This window comes from Hippocampus guttulatus, chromosome 12, assembly GCF_054856545.1.
Source record: "Hippocampus guttulatus isolate MCC_2025c chromosome 12, RoL_Hgut_1.0, whole genome shotgun sequence".
Lineage (NCBI taxonomy): Eukaryota > Metazoa > Chordata > Actinopteri > Syngnathiformes > Syngnathidae > Hippocampus > Hippocampus guttulatus.
In genome coordinates this window covers 9,199,493-9,212,914 of record NC_141272.1, presented here as the reverse complement: position 1 = coordinate 9,212,914, position 13,422 = coordinate 9,199,493, and the positions used below count along the sequence as shown (strand labels likewise).

General features: G+C 43.1%; 1 protein-coding gene across 2 annotated transcripts; it reads left to right on the top strand.

The window, feature by feature from the left end:
- The first annotated feature begins 5,981 nt into the window (after window positions 1–5,981).
- rnf26 (ring finger protein 26) lies at window positions 5,982–11,255 on the top strand. Of its 2 annotated transcripts, XM_086126344.1 has the most exons (4): window positions 5,982–6,450; window positions 6,767–6,899; window positions 7,701–7,826; window positions 8,070–11,255. In XM_086126344.1, the coding sequence occupies exon 4, from the start codon at window positions 8,171–8,173 to the stop codon at window positions 9,452–9,454; it is 1,284 nt and encodes a 427-aa protein (XP_085982470.1). In that variant the 5' UTR covers window positions 5,982–6,450; window positions 6,767–6,899; window positions 7,701–7,826; window positions 8,070–8,170; the 3' UTR covers window positions 9,455–11,255. The 2 variants fall into 2 exon arrangements, with proteins under 2 accessions (XP_085982470.1, XP_085982471.1); XM_086126345.1 differs by lacking the exons at window positions 5,982–6,450; window positions 6,767–6,899 and having other exon boundaries at window positions 7,687–7,826.
- Window positions 11,256–13,422: the final 2,167 nt, after the last annotated feature.

Sequence of the window (13,422 nt, the reverse complement as noted above, 5' to 3'; positions counted from 1 at the left end):
GAGGACTTGCAGAAATTATGAGCACAACTACTTAATTATATATATTCTTCGTCTTTTGAAGATTAAACTCAGACAACCCTCGCCTTCCCCAGCCCGTATAAGGCAGCCCCCCCCCCCCTCCCCCGCCCACATTTTATGCCATCAAGCTCAGCTGTTACAAACGTGGTCCAAGTGGAACAAAGTTGAGCAGATATTAATGTGCTAACTATGTCAGGCTGAGGATATTCACTTCATTCACTTTCACCAGTCTGCATTGACAAGGTAAAGGTCAGGTATTCACAGTAGATAGGTTGCTCGGTAGGTTTTGCAGTCTTTACAACCAATGTTTGTTTTTGAACGAATAGAATGATCCCATCATGAATATTGACTGTTTGTTTTCCGTTTTTAATTTGAGTTCTGAGTTGAAAATAGAGACTTGTGGTTCTGGGTTAGGTGGAGTTACTCTGGCTGCCAGGATACATAGCCAAGTCACCGATCGAGTCATTATCAACTCTTTCTTAATTTTGTGAAGTACAGAGTAAACATTCGGATCAACACCTGTCGAACAATTTCTCATTTCTGGCATCTAAGGCGCAACGAACTTAAATATAGAAAAGAAAATAGGGATTCCAATACCAATCACATGGATTAGCTACATATTTTCCTATTTTAGAGCTGCTCACTAACGATTATTTTAGTATTGATCCATCCGTTATCCGAACCGCTTATCCTCATGAGGGTTGTGTGGAGCTTGTCCCAGCTGTCTTCGGGCAGCCAATCGCAGACAAGTATTTTAATAATCCGTTAACCACCAGGGTTTTTTTTTTTCAATTAATTTATAAATCAGATATTTTTTTAAAAAACATTATTTCCAAATTCCCATCCTTTTTTAAAATAGTATTTCAAATTAACAGTGTAGAAAATGCACAAACATATTACGGTTCTGGTTTGGTCTGTATGATTTAATAAATGTTTGAAAACGAATAAAGTTAAATACAACTGAACTCTACTTCCCACATATGCTACCATTTACTAACCTGATAAAGGGGATGGATGGTATATATAATATGTTTTGGCCACCCGGTCACACAGCCCGGCCTTTTTACTTACTGTACTGATCTAACAAGCTTTGTGTACAAGTGTTGCAAATCTGCATCGCAAACATTTCACGGTTTAAAATTGAAAAACAAAAAAACGGCGCAGTCAGGTGCGGCAAGATCAGTAGACCCAAGGGACCCGCTTTGCATACAATCTGCAAAGTCTGTTGTAAAACCTCACCATCTGGGCACTGAAGTCGTTCCTTCATGACTTTGTTTGATATCGTGTGAAATTTCCGAGTCGGTCCAGTTGGACGCGGATGAAAGAATGGTGAGACGTGTGGTGCACGTCGATCTCTAACCTTCCGTGTTGGAAAACTGTGTCTGATACATATGGCTGCCAAGTGGACTGGCATGGCTCCACGTGGAGCAGCCAGGCAGATCCAAGTTACTGTAACTCTGAAGGAGTTTCATTCTGATGATCACCGCTGCTTTTAAAGGGATGGGGCAAAGGCGGGTGTTTTGTTTGTACCCTTTCCGCACCATTAACGCTCTTGACTAATACCTGCTTGAGAGAAAGTAATGACGCATTTTTTTCCCCCGGATACACTTGATTTGATTATGGAAAGTACAGGCCCACTTTGCCAGTGGCCAGTTTCTGTTACAAAAGCATTTTTTTTCCTCTGTACAAATTGGATTTGTTTTGCTGCCATTTGTATCGCCCTATTCTTGTCGTGTATCCGTTTTGATTTGTTGGCAAAGAGTTCATGAGAGAGCTTCAGGGAGATTGTGGCTGTGCCAAAAACATCACACTGTGGAGGGGACGAATGTTCAAAGTGGTTGGCCCGTACCCATCACCAAAATAGACTCTAGACTAATCTGGCCTGGGTGGCATGTATGGTGAGGCGGCCCCGCAACAGCGCGCATAATCTACGCTTTGTCTTGTCAGTCAGTGTGACATTTATTTGTTCAGTTTCGTTGGTCACTCTCGTGGAGGAGCGGGCAACCAGGACATTGCCGATACACATCGACTCTTAAGTAACATCCACCTGATGCATCTATTTTGCCTTTTATGTTGAATACAGAGTAGTCATTCAATACAGAAACGAGTTTCATACTGGACTGTTCAGAGGCATTGCGTCATTAAAAGAGACTAGTGGCCATGACTGACATAGTCTTAACCTAATAACATAGTTGCATCTTTAACAAACAAAAGGTAACGGCACATCACTACAGCAATTAATTATTCAAATAATATATCATCAATGATGTACCTAAATAAATATGTGAATTATGAGCTCATTTGACCAGCCGTCTCGCCGTTCATGTTCTGTTCAATGAGTGTCAACATCGCTAGCAACGAGTGGATCAGAAGCACTAACGTTACTGTTAGCTGGCTGCTCTTCGCAAGATTGTGTCCTCCACAATTACAAACAAACAAATTGAAAAAGTTTGCTATAATGGCTTTAAAGGTATGTTATACATTGAAAATTAAGATCTGTAGTAAAGTGTTGCAGTTAAATGCCGCCAAAAAGCTATAAGCTTTAGAATAAAGTTAGCAATGTTTACTGTATTATTGTAGTTGCAGTTTGGTGTGTGTAAGACTGTACTAGATCGTTGTGATTGACTTTATTTTTGGATCACACACAAAAAAATAAATATTCTTTTTGTTGCACACTGGATTGAAGATTGCAAGGCTATATTATTTTATGACAACTCTTAACAGAGAACTGAAGTGTGTCAAACTGCCCTCAGTCTTTTGTAAATGGGATTGTGAATGGGATTCATGTTTCCCCTCATAAAACTACTGGAGAGGAAGAGCTCATGGAGATATTTACAATTGTGTTTTGATGGAAATATGATGCCAACACTGATAAGACATTCTTGCTCTCTGATCCACCCGTGATGTCATGTTAATTGTGCTTTGTATTGCACGTCTGCGCAGAAAATATTTTTGGACCCTCATGCTTTACATACACGAAAACAATATGGGTTATTTGATCCCAATATTGGTCAGTAAAGCGTATTTGCAAACCTGAACCTGCAAACAACAACGTTTATTTATAGTCGATTTGCGTGAAAATTGTGTAAACTGATGCGTTAAATTTTTCCCTCTGGAGAAAAGCGCGGCAATTACGGTTTGAAATGACAACATTATCTTTGAATAACTGCATTGTTCAGCCAAGGTCAGTAAATTAGGAGAGCTGCCACGAAGCTAGGATGTGGCAGAGGAAATGTGACCGTGATCGCGTCAATAAAAATAGCCAATTCGGAAATACTGTTTTGAGAGACGCCTCTTAAAATTCCTTGAGGATGAGTTGCAAAATGAGAGTCCCCTTTCTACTAAATTGAATACGATACATCCTGGAAAGGGCATGTGGGAATTTGCGGGCCAGTGAGTTTATGTCGTGGGGCTGAATGGAGAAAACAGAAGCAGGAAAAGACCCCCCACGCCCCCACCCCTTAAACTGTTCCCAGGATAAGACAGAACAAGCGCATGTTTAGAAAGAACCTCTGTCTCAGCATCGTGAATCCCTCCATCGTGAAACATGTCAACTCGCAGTTTTGTTCATACGAAACCTGAACTCTCACGACGCCGGAGGTCCTAAAACATCTTCAAGTAATCCTTTACTGCATTCGAGATTAAATGACCAACGTCTCACAGGACTTTTCTTTTCTCTTAGTGTACTTCCTGCAGTACCGCCAAATGTGTGTCCTGTTAAATTTCAGCCCTGTGATATTTGCTCCAAAAGAAAGGAAGTAAGGATAAACAAAGGAAGAAAGAACAAACAAAGGAAGGAAGGAAGGACGGAATGACAATGAAAGTCAAACAAAGAAAGAAAATGTGAAAACTCGACATTCACGTTCATTTAGTTGGAATATAATGTCTTGACTTTATGCAGGAGATGGTTGTGAAAGAAGTGATGAAAGAGAGGGGAAGGATAGGAAGTAAAGACCTTTGCAGGAGAGCAGGTAGAAAGAAAGAAGGAAAGAAACAATCAAATACGAAAAAAAATTATCCTCTTTTTATAAAGTTGGAACTTCTTTGACATTTTTCCATGAAATGTTTGTGATAATTTCAACAATTTCTCCCAGAATGAATCAGGTGTCTCAGGCTATCTTTCTGTTCCGTCCCATCCATTCCATTTGATTGATTATGAATTTATTTCCTTTTGGTGAAACGAAAGTTGACCCAAGTGGCTAGCTTTTTGACCTGGTCATTGAATTCAAATTAAGCCAAATTTGTGATTTTTGATCCAATTGTTTTTAACTCTTTCGTGCACCCCGTAACCTGATAATGTGATAAGCTGTCCACTGTAGTAACCGCTGTCCCCCGAAAGGCTTAAGGTGTAATTATCTTGAATGCTGTCGTCATGCATGTGGGTTTTAACCCTTTCTCTGTCGTCGCTATCCATACCATAAACCTGTGTGTGTGTGTGTGTGTGTGTGTGTGTGCGTGCCTCCTCAGTGTGACCGATGATTTCACAGTATGGCTGCTGTTCACCTCACCAGCGGCTCTGTGTTGTGCTCAAGGTCTAAGCAGGGGCTGAAGGAAGGAAGGAGAGGAAAAGAAGTCATTCTTTCCGAAGCCATTGAGGGAGTCGTTTCTGGGAGTTGTCCACCCATCATGAGAGACGCCTATTGTCCCTGCTCCTGCTGCTGCCCGACTATGTCGGGAGACTTCCAGTTATTGCTGTGTGGTGAGGGGACTCGGAGTGGGAGAGGAATGAGAATTTTTGCAAAATGCTGTCATGACAACGATGAAAGTGACAAAGAGACACTTTGATCAACGCACAGGACAAGATGTGAACTTTGCTTCGCCTTGGCGATTACATGGAGTGGGCAGCGTTAGTCTTCATAATTGCCCCACTGACATCAGAATAGGGAGAAAAGCTGCTTTAATACAATATACATGGGGGCTTTCCTCTTGTTTTAAATTCTTTCGTCTGTTTTGATGACTTCTGAGAAAGTGTGGCTTTGGGACCTGACTTCCATCCCATTTGAAGTGTATTGTCAAACTAAACATCAAACGTGTATTTATTAGTTGATCAAGAGTTGTGTCTGATAGAGTGTATTCGTATTGTTGTTGTTCATCTCATGTAGTTTATTTTTCTAAAAAAACAGCCAGTGTTTGGCATGTCACTCCAGTTATCATTCCGTCATTATTTCAGGCTGGCCCGGTCCATCGGCCGTCGTCGTCAGGGACATCCAAACGGTATCAGGACCGTACTTACTATGTCACCCGCATATGCAGCACAAGCAGACTTGAGCTAAAAAAAAAGTCTTACATGCCTTTCGGTCCCACAGACCACAGTAACATTGTGCCGGCCTGAAATAATGACGGAATAAGGACTAATGGAGTGACGTGCCCACCGTGGTAAATCGGCGACACAATGAAATCTCACGGCTTGGGTGGACGGATGCAGAATAGAACAGAAACCAAGTAGGAAGTCGCGGCTCCTATTAGCAACATCCTGCAGATGTATGCATGCCGTGCTCAAGGTCCCGAGAAAGGCCGATCAAAGAGGAATTCCTCCTGGATGAGTGCCACGGTGTTAGTCATGTTATTCATATCTTTCTGAGTCACACCAGAAAAACTATGAGCAAATCCTCCGCCCCCTCCCTTCATGCATTTCATTGTCTGAGGTCTGGGGACGGGTCTACTTGCCTGTCCATATTTAAAGTCACAAAAATGTATCTGGTTAAAACCTCTAGTGGTTTGTATATATCCCACCGGGTCAGTGTGGGGCTTTCCACACTGCAACGAATGGTGCTAGCCACCAGTTAGTCATACTCGCTCAATAGCTGGCAATTGCGCCAGAGAACCACTGATGCAAACAAAGTTCTTATGTCGTGGGAGAGGGGGAACTCATGCCCACACCCAAACACAATCAGAAAAAAAATGAAATGAATAGAATAAAGAACGAAATAATTAATAAATAAATGCTTGCATATGTTTTCAGCAATTCGTTTTCAACCATGCACAATATATTTAGAAAGAAAATCTCTAACTTCACTTGGCATTTGGAGTTTATCCTGAGTAAAACAGGCACAATTCAAGCAAAGACAGCTCGTTTTTCAAACCAAAATGTGTGGTGCGAGCAAGCTTCGGTTTCGCCGCCGCCCGAGTGAAGTAATAAAAGTGGAGTTAGTGGTCTCAGCTGTTGGCAAGGAGAGTGATCTGTATTTTGCAGCGATATCTGCTTATGACAAAACAAAATGTTTAGACCTGCTTGATTATACCCTCCATCTATTTTCTGTACTACTTATTCTTTCCTGTCATTAGGGTCAGCATGGCTCGGTGGTAGTGTGGTCATTTCACAACCCAGAGGTCGGTGGTTTGATCCCTGGCTATTGCGACCATGTGGAAGCGTCCTTGAGCAAGATACTGAAATGCCATCATCTTCCACCAAATACCACAGTGCCAGTGAAAGTGGGTGCCTCTGGGATGTGCGTGCACCTGATACATGATATTTCATTGGCCCATAAAAGACACTTAAGAAATCCCTGTAGAAGCAGCAAACCATTTTTTAGTGTTCATTTGAAAGGAGCAATTTCAGCTTGCACAAAACAAACACAGGAAGCTGACTGGCTGTCTGGCTGATATACCAGAAAGGGGTTGCTACCATAAAAGGAGCAAGAAGCTCCATAGCAAAGCCTAAAGTACCTTTTATAGCCGCATGTATTGCCTCTGTGTCTCTCTGTTGTGTGAGATGCTTATACAAATGCCATTTGTCATGTGTCCAAAGGTTTGGAACTGGATATCTCATGATCATATCAGATCATAATCATCATCATCATCACCTCTGAAAAGAAGACAACAGTCCAACATGAAGATTAAGGAGAGGAAGGAAATACCAACGACATTTTTAAGATGAACAGGTTGGTGGAAATGGATGAAGTAAAGCAGTACCAAAATAATGGGTATGACAAGAAAAAACACAGCACGATATTGTATTAATGTGCAGATACAGCAGAGACATCTTGTGTCCCCACTTCCCTGAGAAATTTGCAATAATCCATTCACAAAATACAGAAATATGCACTTTTAAATAATTAGTGTTGTCCTGTCCAAAATGTAACCCGTGCTATAATAAAAGTGATCCATCAATGTTATTTGAAATACCAACCTTCAGCACCCTGCCAAAATTGTTATTTCTCTTGATATCCAATTTACACATCATCTATAACAGAAACAAAGAATTTTAAATCAGTTATTTTGTTTTGATGTTGTCGATATGTCGTACTCGTAAATGTTAAAACATTTAGATTTATGAAAGACACATTTTAAAAAGTAGCTATAATATCTCATAAAAAGTGTACATTGGCGGCTTAGTTGAATGAATTATTAGTTTGTTTTGTTTTTTGTGTCACTAAAATGATCCAATAAACGGTCCTTTTTTCAAAAATAATTACCCTGGTCATGATGGTGTGGTCTGTCTATCTATTTTTCGTTGTTTCTATCTATCTATCTATCTATCTATCTATCTATCTATCTATCTATCTATCTATCTATCTATCTATCTATCTATCTATCTATCTATCAAATCTATCTATCAAATCTATTCTAATTAACTAACTAGCTATCATCCAAAATATGCCTAAAAACACACGAATCCAGTTTGTCATGAAAAAATTGACCACACAAATATAACAAAATAAAACATTCTGTCCTTATTTTAGCGGCCGTCACGGACGACAGAGCGGATATTGCGCATGCGCACACCAACACCCCGGAAGTAACCAGAACACATGACCAGGACAAATATGGCGCCCACCTCGTCGACGGAAAACGCGTTTCAGTCAACAGTGAGTGTTTTCTCTACTATTATCTAATTCTTCAGGTCATTTCAACTCCTGCATGAGGTAGCTACATGAACTAGATGAATTTCGGGTCACAAATACGAAAGGAGAAAACTGAGGGAATTCGCAAATGCGGCGGAAGTCTTCGGTGCGTCTTTGAAAGTAAACATCCGGTTGTTCGTTCGTATCGGCAGCTCGTTGCTTCTGAGAAAATGGGAAAATAAAATTAATCTCTCTCCCCTTCTAAAGGATGCAGCAACAAAGGAGCAAGCAATGGTCGGAATGAGATATAACTGAGCATGCAAACAAACATGGACTTTGACGAGGTGACACATTGAGCGCACAGTGCCATGGGACCAGTCAACATTGTTATTTCCACTGTCGGAAAATGCCTCGATGTAGTCAGTTTAATGCTGGACGTCAATTACCTCCTCGTCCACACTGTTGTCCGCACAATATTGACTGTGTCCCACGTTATTATCAACCTGCCTGCACTCTTGGTCTACTGCATCCTGGTGCTGTGCAACTTGGTGGCGCTCTTCTTGCTCTCCACTGCGGTGGCAATGTCCCACATCGCCCAAGGTGCGGCTGCCGGCCTCATGCTTTCTCTGGAGGGGGTTCTGGAGAGCTTGAAGATGGTGGGCTACCTGTTAACGCACATGCTGCTCCGCGGCAAGGAGCAGCTCTGCCGGGGGCTGCTGTCGCTGTTGGAGGCCTGCGGCATAGCCCTTAGCCTACTGATCTACCTGGTCAACATGACGGTCAACTACGCCCTCATTGCCGCCCTCAACCTGCACTCGGCCTTGCTCAGTGTGTGGCAGACGGTGTCCAGCCCCCTGCAGATGGCGCTGGAGCTCACACTGACCTCCATCACCTTCCTCTATAGCAGCCTGATTGGCACATCGGCCTTCCTGTGGTCCCCCTGCAAGCTGGCGTTGGACTTCCTGGCTTCGCTGGTGCACATCTTTGTCAGCATCTTCATACTCAACACATACGGCCTGGTGCTCACCGTCGGCATAGCGCTGACGACCACCGCCTACCTTAACCCAGAAGTGACCAGGCAGGCGTCGCAGAGACTCATGGCTTTTGTGAACTCATTCCCGGCACTCCATACCCTTTCCACGGCGCTTCATTCAACCTTGTGTTTAATACACGGCGTTATGCGGCACCTGCACCGGTTGTCGCTTCACCTCTACCTGCTAGAGAGAAGAATCTGGCAGCAGCTGTCTCGTCACAGCAGCCAGTTGAGCTTGGCGCTGAGGATGCAGCTCCACGGGCAGAACCGAGCGGGCACTGACCCAGATGGCGAGGTGATCAGGCGGGACCCGCCCGACGGCAGGGCGGAGGACCACCAACGGGAACAGTCGGCGTCGTCGAGCACTGTAAGACCTCTGAAGGCGGAGAAACTGTGGAGGCCGCCGGCGGAGAACCTGCTGACGTTGCTGAACGAGCAGGAGCACCGCAAGATGTGCGTCATCTGTCACGATTGCGCCAAGACAGTGGTGCTGCTGCCATGCAGGCACCTGTGCTTGTGTCGAGGCTGCACCGACATCCTGCTGCACCAGCCTTTCTACCAACACAACTGCCCGCTGTGCCGCCGCATTATCTTCGACACCATCGAGGTTTACCTCTGAGGCGGCACAAAAATTCTACTCCCACATTTTTACAAACCCTGGAAGGGTTTTTTTTTTCCTTCAACCAGTATAAACTCCAGCTTCACTGTGACCCTGAAATAGCCATTTTAAGTAATTGCCTTCTTGAATATTTTTTTCCACATTTAATCCCAGGAAGGAGGAAATTATATCATTGCCAAACGCATGAGCAATATGCAAATTTAACCTGAAACAGAAACAAATTTCGCGATCATAGTGTTGTGCAGTAGCACTGTGGATGTGTGGTTTGCGCAGTTTTGAGGGTTAGGGTTTGAATCTCATAGCCTTCCTCTATGTTGTTTACGGCATGTTTTCTGCCATGCTTGTGCTCTCAGAGTACTCGCGTTTCCTCCTCAGACAAGTTAGACTGAAGACGTTGGATTATCCAATGGGGTTACTGTGTTTATGGATGTTGTTAAATCAATGTTATGGAAAATGGTTGGATTGTGTCCATCTATTTTTTTGTTTTCATTCAGAAGAGTCATGTCAAATTACTCTGGTCAACAGCAAATATTGATGTGGGATGTCTTTATGTGTCCCTAAATGTATTGTTGGCGCTGATTCCATAAAATATGTCAGTTGTTTTTTTTTTTGTGGCACAATCAATATTTTATGTGATATTATAATTTGAGCTATGACGTTTCAGGAAAAAAAAATCCACCTCTTGCTTAATTGAACTATGAATTCATAAGTATTACAAAATATATTGCTATATTACAGATTAATATTATGTAAGCATTATGTGCCAGAGAATAAAACAAGGAAAGATTTGTAATCGGCGCAAAAAAAAAAAATGTTGACCAATGTTATCACCAGTGAGGATGGGAGAATCTCATTAACTTCATGGGTGTTTTGTTGAAATCGACACTTTTTTTTCTTGTTGTGAGTGAGCCAGCTCTCTGCTGAGATGACTGAAAAAAATGTTTGCATGCAAGTGAATTTTGACTGTTCAGTTCATTTGGTGGACGGGATCGTGAATGAGAACCTTGTTTGTGCAAAATGTGGTGATGGACATATTGATCTGGGCGATTTCATGAAAAGGAAGAACTTTTTAGAAAAGAAATACCACAGAAAATCAACATTTGCCAAAATGACTCGGGGTAATGAATATGTACGTACATGTTTGTGGAAAGATGACAAAAGTGCCACTTTCGTCTCAAATATCAACATGTTAGCAACATTGCTGAGCCTGAACTTTTTTTTTTTTTTTTACAATAGTAGGTTAATTTTCACACATGGCCCCAGAAGATGTTTTTTTATTTCAAGAATGTTAATTTATTATCTACCACTTTGCCATGAATCGACTTGATTTGTATTTTTGCAGGTTATTTCCCCTCACATATTTGCCTTTATCCCCCCTCAACAAAATCCATAAAATACATTCTTTTGTATAGCAATGGTAATTACCCTTCACAATTCCAACTGTTTTTGAAGTGTTTTGTGTTGAATGAGTTTACAATGTTCAGAGAATCCTTGTGGTATTTTGTTCGTATGTGATTCCCTGCAAAGTGCCGTCTATCTTTTCAATTGTTTTTCTTTTGTTGGATGACTCAATTTTATTTTTTGCTTGTTTTGTGAGTGACACTCAAGAATATGTTAGCCACATCCTCCTCAGGTATTTGTCAAAATGCCCACATGCCGCACCAGTATGTCATTCCTACAATTGCAGCAAAGGTACATGTGTTGAGTGGGAAAGAATTGAGACAATGTGATTTGCAGACTTCAATGTAACTCAACTGAGATGGATAAGCGAGGCTTTTCATAATAAAACAGCAGTAAATTATTTCTCACCATTTTGTGATTTATTTATTTACTTATGTATTTGGGCCACGTGACAGTTTCGGACAATCGAGTAGTTGGGACAGTAGCTTTAGCAGGGAAGCCCAGATTTCCCTCTCTACATACACTTCTGTAAACCTTTTCAAGGCATTCCCGGGCCAGCCAGGGGACATAATCTCTCCAGCATTCCTGTAGGACGTGCTCGGAGCACCTCACTAGACAGGCATCCGAATCAGATGTCCGAGCCACCTCATCTGGCTACTCTCAACGTGGAAGCCCAGCGGCTCGGCTAGGAGTCCCTCCCAGATGACTGAGCTTCTCACCCTCTCTCTGAGAGCCCAGACACCCTGAGGAGGTACGTCATTTTGGCCACTTATATCCAGGATCTTGTTTTTTTTTTTCAGTCATGACCCCCATATATGGATTTTGTATCTGTCTGTTGTGGTGAAGAAGGAGCTGAGCCAACAGGAGAACTTCTCAATTTACCGATCGATCTACGTTTCAACCCTCAACTATGGTCACGAGCTACGAGTCGTGATCGAAAGAACGAGATCCAGGATACAAGCGGCCGAAATGAGTTTTCTCCGCAGGGTGTCTGGACTCTCCCTTAGATAAGGTGAGAAGCTCGGTCATCCAGGAGGGGCTCAGAGTCGAGCCTCTTCTCCTCCACATCGAGATGGGCCAGATGAGGTGGCTCGGGCATCTGATTAGGATGCCCCCTGAACGCCTTCCTGGTGAGATGTTCCGGGCATGTACCACCGGCAGGAGGCCCAGGGGATGACCCAGGACATGCTGGAGAGACTATGTCACCCAGCTGGCCTGGGAATGCCTCGGGAAGAGCTGGAAGAAGTGGCTGGGGAGAAAGAAGTCTGGACTTCCATGCTAAAGCTGCTGTCAATCCAGAGGCACTGTCCAAGATGTCCACGCGATGTTGTAGAGGCGTGTCAACCAATACAGCCCCACAACATCCAGAGCCTTTCGAAACAAGGTGGGTCTCATCCACTTGAGGGAGTTTTTTTAATTGTGGAAAACGTTTGGAAATGATTTATCCTGCTCTCATGTTTTTACATCCCGAAAACCTGGTATTTGAACAGGATGGGTAGACGTTGTCTTTCCACCTACATGCCAGATCTTTGGTAGGATCTACTCATAACATTGTTATTTTACTGCTTGTCAATGAATTAGGGCCACTATTTTGGAATACATTTGTTATGATGGCCCCTGTCTTTGTGGGCAAATATAATAATGTACAAGAGTAATCTTCCCACAGTATCTAGTAACTTGAGACAACCGCTTGAGTTGTGTCCACACAGCGTTTGTACACATCCGACAGTAATGTATGTTTGCATGTGAACATGTGTGGGGGGTGGATTGGCCGGCTCAGATGGGACCACTTCCACAACCCTGTGACAATTCTCTGGAGTCATATCATTTACAAGTGGGCCCCTTTGCCTTTCCCAGGTTCTAAAAATGGAGACAGACATCTGTGCAGATAAAAGAATCCCCACGCTGACGTCAGCCTGCAACATTTTTGCATTTGTAATGTCATTGCGATCAACATCTTTTGAGTTGGTCACACAACCGGGACAAAGTCAAACCACATCAGAGCTCAGTACTGAGTGGTTGCTTTTGAACAAAAACACAGTCAGTGATCCACAAACAAGAAGGGTTGCTCTTCGTGTCTGCTGGCCTGTGTGCAGCCTCCGCAGTGTTTACATGTTGCTTGTGAGTAAAGATGTTGCTACCAAAGCAAAGGAAGCTTCATGTCAAAGCGGGGGAGGGGGGGGGGGGGGGGGGTGCAGCTAGGACAACATACTTCCGGGATTCAATTTCTTCTTACTGACCTCAGTGGGCCCCCCCGTCCAGCACAGTGTGGGAAAATACCAAAGTTGAAAACTTGTAGTAAATCTCCAGTCTTTGTAACATCTTTGTGGAGGTTTGAGCTCATATGACAATGGTGACGTCGGTAGCGAGGTGGGTAGTAATTGACTGGCGGACGGGTCTGTTTGAATGGATGGACAAACAGATTGGCAGGTGATCAGGGATCAATATCCCGCCACGATGAACTGACTGGTAGGTTGATGGAGACTCGAAGAGGGAGATTGTTAGGGATGGATAGAGAGATAAACACGCAGTTTGTGGTGGATGGTCGGCTTGGCAGAAACGGATGA

Excerpts from the sequence above, each read along its gene's own strand:
- rnf26 (XM_086126344.1), top strand. The coding sequence starts at position 8,171 with ATGGGACCAGTCAACATTGTTATTTCCACTGTCGGAAAATGCCTCGAT.